The sequence below is a fragment of the Phlebotomus papatasi genome, chromosome 1 (assembly GCF_024763615.1).
Source record: "Phlebotomus papatasi isolate M1 chromosome 1, Ppap_2.1, whole genome shotgun sequence".
In the NCBI taxonomy this organism is placed as follows: Eukaryota; Metazoa; Arthropoda; class Insecta; order Diptera; family Psychodidae; genus Phlebotomus; species Phlebotomus papatasi.
In genome coordinates this window covers 98,746,664-98,763,651 of record NC_077222.1, presented here as the reverse complement: position 1 = coordinate 98,763,651, position 16,988 = coordinate 98,746,664, and the positions used below count along the sequence as shown (strand labels likewise).

The window sequence follows — 16,988 nt, the reverse complement described above, 5'->3', positions numbered from 1 at the left end:
TAGCAAAGGCGACATTGTGAAAAATATTCCTCTCATAATCACGTTCTCTTAATTTTTTAATAATAAATCTTCGAAGGGGCGTGGTATATTTTTCATTGGTAAGTTTTTTGCCAGATTACATTGTTGTGGGTGTCTTATTCCGGCTTCAGACCTGAAGTTTAGCCCACTTCCCGAAAGTCTCAAATTTCAAAATAAAAATCAATTTTATTGATTTTTCATAATTAACCGGATCATTTGCCCATAATATCCAATCCTAAGTCATATTTTGTCATCAAATCTTGACTGATAAGGAATTAGAGAAGTTAAGTCATATAGCTAAGCCTTAGGTCTGAAGCCCGTATTACTTTTGCAGAGTTATGCTACGCCCAATTAAATTTCGAGACTTCAAAACGTAAGCTTAAAAACGGAGGGGCGTAACCAATAATCTATGACTGAGTTTACCCACGAGTTTAACTTATCTGCTATAAGCAAATATTTTGTTTTTGACTTCTGCTGAATCTATTTTATATAATCGTACTTTATATAATTCCATAGATTTAGTCAATTTATTTATAGTGTCCAACTTTACCTTCAAAGTGTCCGAAATTAGAAGCTGTCCCAAATAACAAGCACTTCCCTAAACCAAAGATAGCCTGAAAATAAATTTTCATTGAAAATTTGGCAAAGTTCCCTGTTTAGACCAACAATTGCTGAAACTTAGCAAAATATTGCTAATAAATCAGCAAAATTATGCTAAGAGTAAACTTTACCACTAAGTATTTTGCTGGGTTGTTTGATGCAAAAGCCGGTTTAAAATAGTTACGTATACCGTAAAGTAAAGTAAAATTTTAGAAATGCAACTTTTTGTGTTCGAGCACTATGCGAACTTCCCTTTGTCTTTAGATGAACTGAAAGATCCCTAATAATAAATATAATGAATAGGCAATATATATTTAATTATATTTAGTATTATCGATGTTTAATTTTCCGCAATGTTTCGCATTTAATGAAACTTGTTGAGTGAGTGGGCGACAAGTTTTAATGATAGACATAATTTTTTTTCTAATGAAATCTTTGGCACGAGGTTTCACCTGTTACAGAAAACATGAACAGAAAAGTTGAAAGACAGCATATTGGTATATTTTTAGTCACTATTGCTCATAAACTTGCGCTATTACGTCGTAGAAATCACGAGAGATCTTAAAAATCTGAGCAAGGAGTCAAAACCAAAACACAAGTAGAATTGCCATTACACTAAACACTATTATCATTTCACTGTCGATTTTTGAAGAGCTATCCCAGCCACACTCTAGCTCCGATTTCAGTACCTGGATGATGGAAAGCAAAGCATTACAATTCTTTTTAATATGTTTAATTTTTTATTCTTTATTTTTACCTCAATGAGACTCTGTGAGCCCTTATTGGAACATTCTGCTTCTCTCAGACCATTTTCATTTTCGCAAATTTCCCTTGAGGTTGGTCTGGGATCAAGAGGATGCGATGTGGAGAAGATCTCAAAGACATCACTGGACCAAGAGATTGAATTACACATGTACTGTCTCTTCTTCCTGGACCAGTACTCTACCCATCCCAAGCCACAATCACAGGTCAATTGCTGATTTCCCAGTCTCAAGTCCATTAGAAAAACTTGATCAGGCAAATAGGGCACTCTTCCTGTGCTTGGATTGGGTATTTTTATTAAATTATCATTGTTTTGGGTAAAATCCAGTGTGAGATTTCGTACGTTTCCGTAGCTCTTGAAAAAGTTATTTGGAAGAGATGTTATGGAAGTGTTTTGAAGTACAAGATGCAAAAGAGGCGATTGAATGCCCTACGAAAGAAAACGTTTTTAGAATTTTCCCAGAAGCGTTATATTGAAAAAATTATTACATTGAGAATATTATTGGCCACTTGCTTAAATCCTCTGCCTCTTAAGACCACAGTCTTAAGTTTCGGAGGCAGTATACCGTCCATTTCGAGTCTCAGATCTGTCTGAGGATCAGGACCCTTGGGTCTCATAAATCCTGCATCTCCTGCATAAGCCACAGGAATTGCTTTAGGAGCTTCTATCTCCAATTGCCTAAGGGTCTCAATCTCTTCAACAACAAGAGGAATATTAAAGTTAATGACATCTGGGTAAGGAGAGATTATCAAGCGCTTGAGGGAAGACATTCTACTCAAGGCGCCCAACTGAAAAATATTTAAGAGTGCTTTGGATTAGAAAAATCGTAATAGTTTACAAAATCGTAACTTGAAAAACTATACTTTGCAGGAATGTAAATTTTAATAGTGATATCATTTGATTATGTAAGTTGGCTTTTAGATCCTTTAAATTAAATTTTCTATCGTTTTAATAGTCAGACCAGTCTTGGGAAGTTGGCGGCAGTCGCAACTAAGCACAACTAATAGGAATAATAATAATAGTATTTAAACGACTATCATTGTTCAGCTTATATAATATTTTACTGTTCGAACTCAAAGAGAAAGAAGTAACATAGGATAAGTGTGCCAAATTCCGGCCAGCTTGCAATTTCGGCCACCTTTTTTGTTCCTCGAATTTCCATGAACTTTTAGATTATATGTACTCTAGAGATTATACAATGCAAAAGAATAACAAAAAATGTAGCTTCGACAAACGAGATGACATAAAAAAGATATTGAAAGAATTCCCGAAAGGCAAGGAACTATGAGAATGAAGGTGGCCGAAATAGGGCACCAAAGCTATGTCTATATTTTTATTCATTTTAAAATGTATTAAGAATGATTTTAGAGTAAATAAAGACGGTTACCTCTTTACAAAGTTCCAAGCAACACTCTTACAAAAGAAAGAATAAAAAAATCAATTTGTATTAAAAATATTATATTTCAAACTTGAGACTTTGGCGCTTGCATGCAACTATGCCGAAATTTGGCACACTTACCCTAATCTTTTTTTCTGCTCGAACTCCAAGAGAGAGAGCAGTTTTCACAAACCAATTTTTTTTTTCAAATTCTAACCATCCTGGCTAATAAACGGTAAGAGATATTGACTTCCGTTTAACTTGATATCACCGTTCTGAAAGGTCACCTTCAACCCTTTAAGGATGAGAGAGTCTAAACATAGGGGTCAGAAAAAATCACCTTTCTGACTTCTTAGAGCAAAACATAATTTTAGAAAGCCGCAGGATTTTTTTTGGGACACTGGTGTCCCTATTGTCCTTAAAGAATTCGGTACAAGATATCAACTTACGGTCTTAAATGACTCCCATTAAAAAGACAATATCTCCAGACGTTTTTTATCCTGTCTCACACTCCCACTTCATCCACTCCAAAACTTTTTTTTTGGGTTTCAAACGGTAAGAGATATCGACTTCAGGTCTTCAATAACCCCCCTATAAGTGGACACTATCTCGGACGATTTGTTTTCCTTTTTTTCTCAACCCCTCCATCCCCTCCAAAACTATGCTTTTTCGGTTTTTCTCAAAATTTGCTAAAGCTTTTGCAATGATTTTCGAATATGTTTTAGAGGTAGCCTAGGCGAATATTTCGTCGAAACATACCTATGACTGGAAAATCACCAATTTGAATTATTGAAGATCAAAGATCAATCACTTTAGAGGGCAAAACTTTTTAACCGATTTGGTTAAATTTGGATTTTTTGGAAAGGTATTGAAATCAGTTAAGTACCGATAATTACATTTTTTCGGAAATTATTTTTTACGTACAGAAAATCGTTAATCAGAGTTTTCTCCGGAGTGGAGACACTTATTTTTTTTATTTGACCTTAAGTTTGTTCCCTAGCTAGAGGTCAATCGGTAAGGGATATCGACTTCCGGTCTTTGATAACGAGATAATGTCATAAGCGGACATTATCTCGGACGGTCTTTTTTCCCTTTACTCCCTCCTCTATTCTCTCCAAAATCATGTTTTTTGGTTTTTCTTAAAATTGACCCAAGCTTTTTCAATCATTTTCGGATATGTTTTACCAGGGACCCATTAAGCCTAATAAAAAGTGAAGCTATTTTTCACTTTTCCTTGTAAAATTTTTGCAGATATTGCACCGCGACTTAAACAAATTTGCTCGTAGTTCTTGTTTTATTTCGGCGAACTTTATGAAATATGTATTTTTAGATAGCTTTTAATGTACGATTTTGAAATATATCAGACTGACAAGTCAACTCTCGTTAGGAAAAAACTTGCCAATAGCCTTCAGTCCCTCTATGCAAAAACATATGGAAAAGCGAAATATCGAAAGGTCCCTGTGTTTTACCTAGGGAGGTTGCGAGTCTAATAAAAAATGAAGCCATTGCACTTTTTATTAGGCTATCAAATTTGAAGTGGGCGTGACCTAAATTTTCTTGAGCGATACCTTCTTGGAAATTTTAATGAAACATCCCTGCAAAATATGCGGTCCAAAAAAGTTACAGCATTACAAAAATGTAAAATTTCTTACCTCAAATGAGTTTAGAAAGAGATGAGCTATGTTGAGTACCTCCAGAGTTTCTGCAGCTCCAATGAGACTCGTATTTGTGAGAGTAGAGATAGGATTTCCAGCTAGATTGAGAGATTTCAATTGGGGCAGGGAATGAGTAATCAAAGGCACTGCTGAGAGATCATTGTAGGATAGATCCAAATGCCTCAAGGAACTGACATTGAGGGCAAGATCTGGAGGGATAGAAGGCAGTTCATTGTGAGAAATGCTCAATCGTTTGAGAAAAGTGAAGGGCAGGTCAGGAAATGTCATCAGGGAGACATTATCAATCTGCAAATCCATCAGACTGTTCTCCAGGCCAATAAACACTTTCCCAGTAACCTCTAGAGCGGCATTGTTGGACAGGATTAAAGTGCTTAGCCTTGGAAGGGTAGCAAAAGCTGCATCTTCGAGTCTCAGTAAATGATTGTCAGAGAGATCCAAGTAAGATAGGCTCTGAAAGATTAATGAAAATTATTCTAGGACTTGAGAAATTTCCTCTCGAAGATCTTACTCTGAATTTCGTTGAGAGATCGACATTATGAATAGTGGCTATTTGATTGTGAGATAAGTCCAGATAGCAAAGAGTAAGAGCAGCAACGTTGCTCATGGCATTTACGGGGACTTTGATGAGCCAATTGTAGGACAAATCCAATTTTTCCAGGCCATCGTCGAAGAAGAGATTCTCAGGGAGGGAACGAATGTAGTTATTTGATAAATCTACAACTCTCAACTCTGTGATGTACTTGAAGAGTTCCGTTGGCAAATCAGCCACTCTGTTGTGAGACATATCGATATACTGCAATTTTCTGGTATTTCTGAAGGTATCATAGTCTAAGTCGATGATTTGGTTATGGGATAGATCTAGCCAGTGAAGATGCTGCAGGTTGCCAAGAACACTTCTCGTAGTGTTCTGGAAGTAAATAAATCAAAGCCAAAATAGTATAAAGAGTGTTAATTACCACACTGACTATAAAAACTAAAATAATAACAATATAAAATAAAGAGAAAGAAATTTTAATAAAAAATAGAAAAGGCATAAATAAGGTAAAAAAAACTCAGAATTCAAATATTTTCGTTTTTTTTTTTTAATTTAGACCTAAAGAATGTTTTATTTTTTCAAGTAAAGGATTTTATTAATGAATTATATTAATTTCTAAGACCTACAAAAAATTAGTCATTCTTGGGATCAAGTAAAATATTCTAAGATTCTTCCTTGATTTTACTTCTTTTATTTTGACAAATTTTGTGCACAATTTATAGATTTTAATCCATAAACTTTCATTTATTAAACTCAAAAAAAATTCTAAATTAATTAATATTTTTTTGGATTGGGATTAAGATAAATAATTTATTTAACTCCAAATAAAATTTATCTTCTTCAAAGTAGAGAAATTTTGTGAATGACAATTTCCAAGGAATAAAAATTCTGGAATTAAAATTAAAATTAAAATTCTATTTTGGTCAAGTCAATTAGGATCAGGTAGGGGGATTAGGGCACCTTTGAATTGGGGCAGCTTTGAAATTGTGCGTTTTCTCCATTTTTTAAATGAAACTGGGTCTTATAAATGTGTAATATCACAGTGTATACTACCTTACTACCTGACTATGATAGTACTTACTTAAAAGTAGAATTATTCATCACTCTTAGAAAAAATTAGTTCGTACAAGCTCATATGCAGTTATTAGAACTATAAAATATAGTAAATATAGACCCAACTATATATTTAGTTTGGGTAACTAAATGAAATAGTTGACCACAGTTAGTTAAATTATCCTTTTCATTTAGTTATCACAACTAAATCAAAATAGTAATGGGTACTATGACATATTAGTTCCAATTACTAAATAAATGGGGTTGATACCCATCTTATTGGCTGTAATAACTATATCATATTAGTTGTGGTTACTATATAGCATTCATTGTGATGCATATTTCTTATTAGTTGCTTAAAATTCGAAAGAGCTTCAACGCATTACTAAAATAAAAACCACTCTTTACTATTGGAAAAGTAGTCATAACATTATGAAAATATAGGCCCATCTATTTACATTGGTTGTGAGAACTAAAAGGAATTAGTGACCAATATTAGTTGGGATAATGATTTCATTTAATTAACACAAGCAAATATAATTGTATGAAAGCATTATGAAATAATTGCCGCAACTTATCCACGTAAATATTGTCTTATATTCTCACTACTAATAAATTTATTATGAGTATAATGTTTTAAGGATATAAGAACTATTTTAAATAGATTTGATAATAATCGCCCGAACAACTAATTTTCATTGGTAAACACGTCTAAACTTTTCTAAGAGTGATGTATCCTGAGGAAAATCGGAAATTTTGTAGCTTTATTTTCATTTCACCTCAATCGGAATGGTGATAGTGTAATGTGTTGTCTTTCTGAATCTGGAAATGATGGTCTGATGAAGATGTTTAGTCTTCAAATCGGTACGTGGCTAGAGTTATTTCATTGCTCACCATGGTGATCTTGCAGGATCACACAAAGGCAAGACATTTGGATTGATATCATTTAAATATCACCCTTTTTTACATTCGTATTTTAGGGTTGTCATATCGATAATATGGCCTTTCCAACAATTTATTCCTATTGGAAAAGCAGTACTTCAGAAAAATTCGAAAATATTCTTTTTGTTAGCGTTTTTCACTGTAGTGATAGTTTCAGTGAGTGTATTAGACCTCAGGCTAATCAATAATAGATCGTTTAGTGTTTCGACAGAAATATTCTCCCAGAAAATTCTAGATTCAAAGGCATGTACCGTCACATTCGAAGGCAAAAATTGTACCATGCCTTGGACCAAATCGACGTAGTATTTTTATTTTCCTCGTAAAAAGAAACTGAGATATTTTGAATGGTAAATGATATAAGCATGGGATCTCAACTAACTAAAGATTTTTTCGGTGTAACGAAAATTTGGATTCATTTTCGATTTTCCCAAAAAAAAAATCATCAAGTTTGAACTTCATATTTGTGATCCAACCTAGAGTACTTTCCCCTACAGATACGAGAATAGTTAATACAGACAACGAAACAATGAATAAAGTGAAACTTACCATTAGATTATTCTTGTTGAGGTACAAATGCGTAAGACTAATTTCAACCGGCCGGAAGTATCCTCCGTTGATGTCAGTGATGTTATTTCCCGATAAATCCAATACTTTTATATTGGAATGATATTGAGAACCTGAAAACCAGTTAAAAATTAGTCATCTTTATTACAATATCTTCTATTCAACTCACCATATTCCCTTCCCGGACTGAAGAACGTCTTATTATCGAAGAGATAGTTAATTTTGTTGTGACTCACATTCACTTTGAGTGTGGATAGCGTTCCAACTTGGTCAAAGAACTCAAAGTCAAAGTAATTTAGCGAATTGTACGCTAAATCAATTATTTCAGTTTCAGGAAGATTCTGCAATGACAAAGAAACTTAAAATATGAATTTTTGGCGGGAGTTTAGAAAACATTTTTTGGTTATGGGACATTTCGACGAGTATCTTCTGCACGTGGGACACTTTGACAGCGACGTGTTTGCAAAACAAATCTACACGCGTTTCACGTTTTTCTGCAATTTCTTTTGAAAATAGAAGTAATTTAGTGAAAATGAGTAGTGATTCTGAAGCTTTCAGTGATTCTGACGATGAGGTAAAGGAAAATTTAAGTTCACTTTAAAATTAAGTTGATTTAATGGAAATTTTGTGTTTATAGGTTAGGGAAGCCTTTGCAAAGGGACTCATCAAGCCGGGCCTCAATATTGAGGTACCACAGAAGAAACCTTTGGCTAATAATGTGGTAAGTTGCTAAAGGAATTAGTAATTAACAGAAATATTAATTATTGATTTTCTTGCAGCCGCGAATGAATGCAAAATGCACAGAATTCCGGCTCAATATTGACTGGATTGAGCGCCTTGACATGATAAATGAACCTGCTCCCCTGGCTCCGGAAATGGCCATGCAGCTCGAGAAGGAGGAACAGAAGCGTGCGAATATGTTTGCTGGGAATGCCAAATTGAAATACGAAGAACCTAGTAAAGATCCCGTGCTCAATGATTTCAAGCGAGAGATGCAATTCCATCGTCAAGCCCAGGCAGCTGTGGTCGAAGGAATCCAGAAGTTACATGCCCTAGGTGTGACCACGAAACGTCCTGATGACTACTTCGCCGAAATGGCTAAGACAGACGAGCACATGCAAAAGGTGCGAAAACATTTGCTGGCCAAACAGGAAGGTCAGGCCAAATCCGAGAAGGTCAAACAGATCCGTGAACAGAGGAAGATGGGCAAGAAAATGCAGCAGCAGGCACGTCTCCGGAAGGAAGCAGAGAAGAAAGAGACCATGGACAAATTGAAGAAGTTCAGGAAGGGAAAACTCAAGAATCTGGACTTCCTGGAAGACTCCAAAACCGAAACAAAGCGCAAAGCGAAGAATAAGAAATTCGGCTTTGGTGGACGAAAGAAGGGCAAGAAGCGCAACGACAGAATGTCTTCAATGGGCATTGGAGGTAAGTCCAAGGGGAAGATGGGCAATCGGCCGGGAAAAGTAACCAAACGTCCCGGAAAAGCTCAGAGGAACAGAAGCAAGAGCAGAAATAAATAGTTGTTATTTTAAAGATATCTTTCATTTGGGAGGTTTGGGAGAGGTTCTCTTATTGTTGGAGTGAAGCTGAACAACTCAGGTAGAAAAGTAGTTAGTCCAGTGAGTCACAAATGTATTTGCAAGACAGCTCTTTTGTCTACTGATTAGATAGCAATTTTCTTGAATTCAGAAAATTGAAAAGAAAAGAAATCGGACAGATCTTACGCATTAAAAACGTCTTTTTGCATTGGAGGCCAAACGGTGTAAGATATCTACTTGGGGTTTTCGTAACAGATAAATTAACAATACTTTGTAAGATCCGTATAATCTCGTGCTGAATTGTGACCATTTTAATTAATCTCAATCTATCATAATAATATCTAATGTCCTCCGATCGGACTCAAACTTTGTCAGATTATGATTGGCCACTTCCTGAACGCGAATGTATGAGCGGCTAAAAATTATACCGGCCGTCCGGCCAGTCTTTTATGCTTAATAACTCCAAAAGCAAAAGAAATATCGATTTCCGGTTTTCGGCAAAGAATATATCACATAAGAATTGTAATTTAAGCCAATCACTCCTCACACTTCCTTCCGCCATTTTTAAGAGCTCCTTTTTGTTTTCTTAATGGTTCAGATCGTTCTGATCCTATGGTATTGATCGTACTCAAATTTTCGTATAGTATAGCTGGACATTAAAGCCTTCGATAAAAAACTAAGCTCTCTCTTTAGAAGTCCCTAAAACCACCGCTAGGGGCAGGCGTAAAATTTCAGTGTACTGACAGGGAAAAGCGCTCTACCTTTAGACGACTCAAGCTTCCCACAAATCAATTTTTTTATGTTCTTAGTGAATTTTCGTCTCCAGTTCTTTGCTGGAAATTTGAAGCATTGGAGGAGTGGGTTAGGGAAAGTGTGCCAAATTCCGTCCAGCTTGCAATTCCGGCCACATTTTTTGTTCCTCAAATTTTTATAGAGATTATACAGTGCAAAAGAATAACAAGAAATGCAGCTTTCATAAACGAGATGACGAGAAAAAGACATTTGAAGAATTCCCGAAGGGCAAGGAACTATAAGAATGACGGTGGCCTAAATAGGGCACCAAAGCTATGTCTATATTTGTATTCATTTTAAAATGTATTAAGAATGATTTTAAAGTAAATAAGGACGATAAACTGTATACAAGATTCCAAGCAACACTCCTTAAGAAGAAGGAATAAAAATATTCAATTTGTATTAATAATATTGCATTTAAAACTTGAGACCTTGGCGTTTGCATGCAACTATGCCGAAATTTGGCACACTTACCCTAAGTGTGCCAAATTTCGTCAAAGTTGCATGCAAGCGCCAAAGTTTCAAGATTGAAATGTAATATTTTTAATACAAATTGATTTTTTTTGTTACTTTTTTATAAGGACTGTTGCTTGGAACATTGAAGATAGTTTATCGTCTTTGTTTTCTCTAATATCATTCTTAATACATTTTAAAATGAATAAAAATGTAGACATAGCTTTGGTGCCCTATTTCGGCCACCTTCATTCTCATAGTTCCTTGCCAAAGGAATTATGCCAAAGTCTTCTTCACATCTTCTCGTTCGTCGAAGCGACATTTTTTGTCACTTTTTTGCATTGTATAATCTCTAGATTATGCAATAACTATAAAATTCATAGAAATTTGAGGAACATAAAAAGTTCATATCATAATAATGTTCCTTGGGTCGACTTATGGGGGGGGGGGGGGGGGGGGTCCTGCAATGATAGGAAGCTCGTATCTCTTATCGTCTTGCCTTTAGATGTGTAACATGAACTGAAAAAAAGAATATTTGAAAAATATTGGTCATTTACGGTTACTTAACCGATTCAAATCCGATGTAATTAAATTTGTTCGTCCTTCAAAGTGATAGGGGAAAGTGACCATGCTTGATACTGTAAAATGATGTCCAAGGTTTGTGATTTTTTTCTGATTAACACACAAACCGAAGCGATTCTTCCACTATGACGAAAAAATGTCTCACTTATTAGGTTCATAGTCCTACCTCACATAGTTCCTGGAAATCTTTAGATTTTCCTCAAGAAGAAAATGAAAATTCAGTGGCGACTTTTATACAAGTCGGGTCCGGGGCCTTCCTGTATAATAATTGATTCTACAAATCGGAGGCCTATTTTCACTGCAAAAATTTCACCGGATACAAAAAATTGCACATCAATATTTAGACGGAACTCTAATCTATCTGCTTAAATCGTTTGTACGACTGGTTATTAGTTTTAAAATCACTTTTATGTAATTTTTCTAAGCCGTGTTTTTATGACATTAGGGCACTAGCGAAAACCATTTTTTCACTTTGAGTCCATGAAAATGTCACTCTGCAACCTTAAAATTCAGGCAACAGGGTTGAAGGCTATGTCAATTGTCGATAAAATTGGAGGATTTCAATAGGTGTAATTATGAAAGAATCACATCTAATGATAGAGTTGCCACAATTAAATTATCATTCATGGACCCTTTTTAAAATATAGGATGGACACAGGTAGAATTTATGAATTTGTCACCACCCACAAAAACAGTGTCCCCAAGTAAAAATATTTTTACATAAATATTAATACTGATGAACCGTCTATGTGCCTATGATAGTAGTTTTCCTGAAAAGCGACATTAATTAAGAAATACTTATAAAATATCATGTATCAAAATTACAGTTTTGGACCTATTTTTGATTTTTGCTTCGTGAAACTAGGAAAAAAGAGCTAGGATCCTATCTTTTTTTTTAGGAAATGTGAGGCTTAGCACCAGCTATTGAAATATATTGCGATAAGTCATAACTATTGATTAACATAGAAAATAAATAGTTATTATTAAGCTTGGATCGTATCAAGCATGGTCACTTTCCCCTACAAATAATCGAAATCTATTTCTAAATTAGTCAGGACTTATCTGAGGACCCTTTCAACTTTATTTGCCCCATAGAATACCTTCCGAAGAAATACTAGGTTGATTTAACCACATTGAACAATTCGAAAATCCTGAATTGTTGTTCTTTTCTTAATACCATTGGGACGTAGAACTGATAGCAGCCAAAATCCCAAGTCTTATGCCCAACGCACAATAACTTTTGTTTAGTAAAGATGTTCTTGACATTTCAATGAGAATGAGTGAGATCCAGATCTAGTCATCTCGCTCATTCTCATATGAAATTTTGAAAACATGTTTACAAACAAAAGTTATTGTGCGCTGGTCATTATGTACACGTGAACACTATACAGTAGGTGTCAAAAGTTTGTTGCCTCATGTGTGATCGGGAAACCAGGTGCAAAAGATGATGGAAAAAATTACTTTTTCGAATTTTTCTTTTTGCAAATGAATTTGACATTAAATGAAAATGGTAAGAATGTTTGGGTGACAAGCAATATTCCATTGGTTAGTCTAATCTGGATCAAAAGTTGTAGATTTACTTCAAACATGTAAAACAAGTAAAACTACAACTTTTTAACCAGATTAGACTATAGCTAACCAATGGAATATTGCGAGCCACCCAAACATTCTTACCATTTTCATTTAGTATGGACTTGTTTTTGTAACAGTAGGGACCTGTGTCCCTTCAGCAACCAACTGTTTTTCAATTTATGAAGCAGACATCATTGGGTCACTATCGGAGATATTTACAATGCTGTTATCAACCCTCTGAGTGGATACCCTAGGTCTTCCAGTAGCGTTTTTCAGATGTACTCGTACCTAATCAGTATAATATTCGACCACTTTTATACACATCTATTTACCATAGAAAACTTTAGAAATGTCCAAACCCATCATTGGCCTCTCAAATGACATAAACTAAAAATATAGAAGGTGTGTTTTAAGTTAGTTGCATGTTTTTGACCATTTTGAGTAATTTTTCAAAGGAGGCAACAAATTTTTGACGCATGAAAAATGAACAACTTTTGGAAAACAATTTTTTTATATGTAATAAAATGAAATATTTTTTCGAAATACATAAATAAGATCTACGGATTGCAGGCAACCAATTTGCAAAAAGAAAAATGCAAAAAAAAGTAATTTTTCTATAATTTTTTGCACCTGGTTTCCCAAAATACATTAGCCAACAAACTTTTGACACCTACTGTATTGTGTTATGGATTATTTATTTTCGTAATTTAATGTAGTCAGCTATGATATTCACGATAATTTCATGTTTCCGTAGCCTCAAAAATCTAATAGAGCTTCTAACGAGAAAGTTCTACTACATTTTCTCCAATCTCCCATAGATACTTTCCTTTATTCAAATTGGAAAATTAATTGTCAAGACACTAATTAATAACTGACATTATACTACAATTTTGTTATTTTTGAAATACTCGAAATGAATTTCAGTTTATTGACTATAAATGTATAAATGAAAGTGATTCTATTTTTTTTTGTCCCAGCAGAATATCACTATTGACGCATTCTGAGTAAAAATACAGACATTTTGTGGCCAGTACTGTACTTTTTCGACGTAAGGCAATTACTTTAATATTTCTAAATTAAAAATTTTTTAACCATACTAGAAAAAAGTTAACAAAAGTTAAAAAAAATAACTCAAGTTTTCAAGAGTGATTCTATTATATGGCCGCCACTGTATCTCGTACAACGTACCTTTATCCGAGACACTTTCTCTTCTTGTATAAAGGCCTTTCCACATTGTGAGAAATTTTCGTCAAAATTTAGCATTTTGAAGTAAATCGCCGGCGAATTCCGGGTGAATTAATTCCACGTAATAAAACAGGGGCATGACATTTCCTATGTTTCCCATATGTTTCTAACGCGCCGAAAAAATTTTTGGGTTTATTAGCTGTTTTCTGTTATTGTAGAATGAATTAGCAAAAAATATAAATGCAAAATAAAAGCCAACTTAATATTGAATAGGCAACCGAAAACCCGAAATTGGCAACCTACGTAGTTTTCGAGATATCTCGTGAAATGTGTACGAAAACAGGGAAAAATTTACACTAAAATCGGTCGCATTTTTCAGAGCTAATGTCACCCCTTTGTAATAAAACATCCATTTCACTTTAGTCAAGATGTACTCTTTATTATATCTGGCAATTGTAACATTTATATTGTTGGGAGTGGATATCTAAATTACGAGACAGTGCCTCCGGACGAGCGAGTAGGGCCTCGTCGGAAGAAGATGAGAGAGACAGGAGATGAGGAGGATTGAGTATTGGGTCCACATGAGGGAAAGGGAAGGGAGAGTCGTTAGCCATGATGCTGCCTCATGTGACTCTCGAATTCCGATGTTGTAGTGAACTGCTTCCAGCAGATGTGACAGCAGGTCCTCAGGAGTTGTGGGCATGTCCGCTTATGCCGATACAGTTCGGATTTATTGGGGAACTTCCCGCCGCATGGGATGCAATTGTAGATCTTGGGCACGGGTTCATCATCACCCATTGGAGGAGGTTGCTGCATGGGGACTTCTGGGAATCGTTTGAGGGGCCCAGGAGCGACAAAACGAGGTGGCGCTGGCAGAAGATGGGGCGGTGGTCGATGATTGAATGGAGGAGCCACCATTCTCGATGACGATGGGATACCGTTGAATCTTTGGTGGCTGGCAAATTCCATGCGTTTGATCTCCATCTGGAGCGCTTGATTGATCTGCAGCCGTGGTCGTGGAATCGGGGCGGGATTGCTGGTTGATGGGATCAGGATTTGTTGACTGACTTCGCCCTTTTTCTTGTGGATCTTCATGTGGGAGTTGCGTGACTGGAAATTGGGAAAGGTGCAGTAGCAGATGCTGCAGATCTTGCTCTCGTCGATTTCCAGGCCAGAAATGGCAAAGATGGCATCATTGAAGCGAATTCCATGCACCAGGTAGTAGTGCTTATGGAGATCTTGCCGGCTCCGGTGAAAGGAGGCCCGGCAGATGCGACAGAAGAATTCACATTCGCCCTTGCCCCAGTGCTCTTTTAGCGATTCCTTGGACATGTAGTAGCTGAGGCAGTTGCAGCACCGAAAATTCGGATAACGATAGCTGTACCGTCGGAATTTCGGATGAAGGATTTCCGGAGTGTCCAGACGCTTCAGGCGCAGAACAAAATGACGGAGTTGATGCTTTGACAGGATTGCCATATTTTGGAATCTCCTCCGGCAAAATTTGCAGTCCACGGGATCGACATCTTCGTTTGGGGGCTCCCATTGGATCTCTGGGGGTGATCTTGGGGTGTCCCTGGCCTTGAGATGAATACTCAGTTCGGAATTGAACTGAATGACCTGCGTGGGATCTGTCTTGAGTTGTTGCCTGATGTCCATCAGGGGGAATGCTCCAATACTGCTCTTGGCATGTGTTCGTTTGGCCGCCACTTGGGGCTGTTTGTACACTGGGGCCGGTTCCTCCTTCACCACCGTCTTAGCCCTCCTCTTGTACTGCTCCAGCATCATTTGCTCGTAGAAGAAAGCTTCATCGAGCATATCCTCGGAATAATTGACGCGTGATTTCGGACGCGTATGGGGTTTCTCTGTCGGTTCCACTTCCACAGACCTTCCGGACAGCTTACGCTTCTTCCCAACCCCATTTTCCGTCACAGTCGGCGGTATTTGCGGAAAGGCCGCTTCCTGCCTCATTGAGTATCCTTCGGTAATGTTTACTGTACATTCCACATTGGATGTATCATAGAATGTTTCCCCTTCTGTATGATCATCGAAACTCATACTACTCTCTGATTCCTCAACTTCAGATTCACTCCATGCCCTTGCAGAGTCAACGTGCAAGAATGTGTTCAGGAGATTCCGTCCCTCGCGATTGATATAGTCAATGCAGACTTCAAAGAGTGACGGAACCACCCCAGGTGCCCTATCAGCCCTTTCAGCCTTCTTCTCTGGCACCCTACTACCCCGCCTACCCGGCAGTATCAATCGCTTCCGATCGAATGCCGCCGATGGAACTTTTTCCTTCAAACTATCCTCCAAAGTGGCAGCAAATGTCTGCAAAAACACCCAATAATTCCCATTACAATCACTTCCCAACCACCCAATACCCCCTCTCCCTCCCCTCCCGCACCCCCCAAACTCACTTCAACATCACTGCAAATCTGAAGGTATGTCTCCTCAGGGTCAACCTTTCTCAGTGCACCAAGGCACTTGCCCAAATACTTCCTGTACTGCTGTGAGATTCCGCAAAAAGCCATCACTTTGTCCCGGCATCGGGTACAGATCCACTTTGACAGTGGATCTTCAGGGTATATCTGCAATCCAATGCCCAGACATTGCAGACAGCACACAAAAAAACATCCCTCGGATGTTTTTAAAAAGAACAAAAAAAAAAAAGAAAGCGTAAACATACCACTATTGGAAGAACTGTCCGAAGAATGGTCAGCAATTCGTCATTCTGATCGATTCCATAGAGAAAATGCCGTCCTTTCCCCTCCACATTGCCCTCTCCACACACCCGACATGACTCCAGCATCGATATCACCGGCTTTCCACTCATTTTTCCACCCAAATTTCTACACTTTTATTTCCTTCCGGCATTAATGCACAAACTTTGCATTTTCTCGGCCAGAGTTGATCGATTTGACACTGACATTCCGAAATCCGAGCGGCGCGCAGAAAGCTTTAGCAAGACGCCCTGCCGGGGGCGCTGCAATCCCGAAGTATCTAAAAGTGCCCGTTTTGTACTAAATTTTGAATACTCTTCAAAATTTGAATACTTTTTATTCGTTTAGGAAAAATTACTTGCAAAAAGTATCTTCCCAAGGGGGAGATATTAGGGTGAAAATGTGTACACCACTTCCAAACACTTCCAGAATTTGTATGCAAGTGGCCACTATACTTCCAGTACACTCAGTCCCGGCATTAAGTCCTTCGGGATTATGCACCTGACGGAATTATGCACACACAATTATGCAAATTTGCCTACCATCGGGAGTCAATTTATGAAATCATTTTTGAAATACGCCTGAATGCATACTATGGTGCGACGCGGGAAATT

The 16,988-nt window shown here is 36.9% G+C and overlaps 2 protein-coding genes across 2 annotated transcripts in view; both read right to left on the bottom strand.

The window, feature by feature from the left end:
* Positions 1–1,097: 1,097 nt before the first annotated feature.
* LOC129810000 (chaoptin) overlaps positions 1,098–16,988 on the bottom strand; it is a 33,540-nt gene continuing 17,649 nt past the window's right edge. The window contains exons 8-14 of the mRNA XM_055860181.1: positions 7,699–7,870; positions 7,512–7,642; positions 4,944–5,342; positions 4,412–4,885; positions 1,870–2,169; positions 1,376–1,810; positions 1,098–1,307 (exon numbers count right to left, since the gene is read on the bottom strand). Coding sequence (XP_055716156.1) covers positions 1,200–1,307; positions 1,376–1,810; positions 1,870–2,169; positions 4,412–4,885; positions 4,944–5,342; positions 7,512–7,642; positions 7,699–7,870 — 2,019 coding nt within the window. The 3' untranslated portion in view covers positions 1,098–1,199. The remainder of the gene's footprint in view (positions 1,308–1,375; positions 1,811–1,869; positions 2,170–4,411; positions 4,886–4,943; positions 5,343–7,511; positions 7,643–7,698; positions 7,871–16,988) is intronic.
* Positions 14,067–16,597, bottom strand: LOC129810001 (uncharacterized). Its single transcript, XM_055860183.1, has 3 exons — positions 16,341–16,597; positions 16,072–16,242; positions 14,067–15,982 (listed from the first exon to the last, which is right to left on the bottom strand). Exons 1-3 carry the CDS (start codon positions 16,485–16,487, stop codon positions 14,261–14,263), a joined length of 2,040 nt encoding a protein of 679 aa, XP_055716158.1. The 5' UTR covers positions 16,488–16,597; the 3' UTR covers positions 14,067–14,260.

Excerpts from the sequence above, each read along its gene's own strand:
- LOC129810001 (XM_055860183.1), bottom strand. The coding sequence starts at position 16,487 with ATGAGTGGAAAGCCGGTGATATCGATGCTGGAGTCATGTCGGGTGTGT. Across the intron at positions 16,243-16,340 it reads GGACAGTTCTTCCAATAGTG|ATATACCCTGAAGATCCACT; the intron begins GTATGTTTACGC and ends ATTGGATTGCAG. Across the intron at positions 15,983-16,071 it reads AGATTTGCAGTGATGTTGAA|ACATTTGCTGCCACTTTGGA; the intron begins GTGAGTTTGGGG and ends GTGTTTTTGCAG.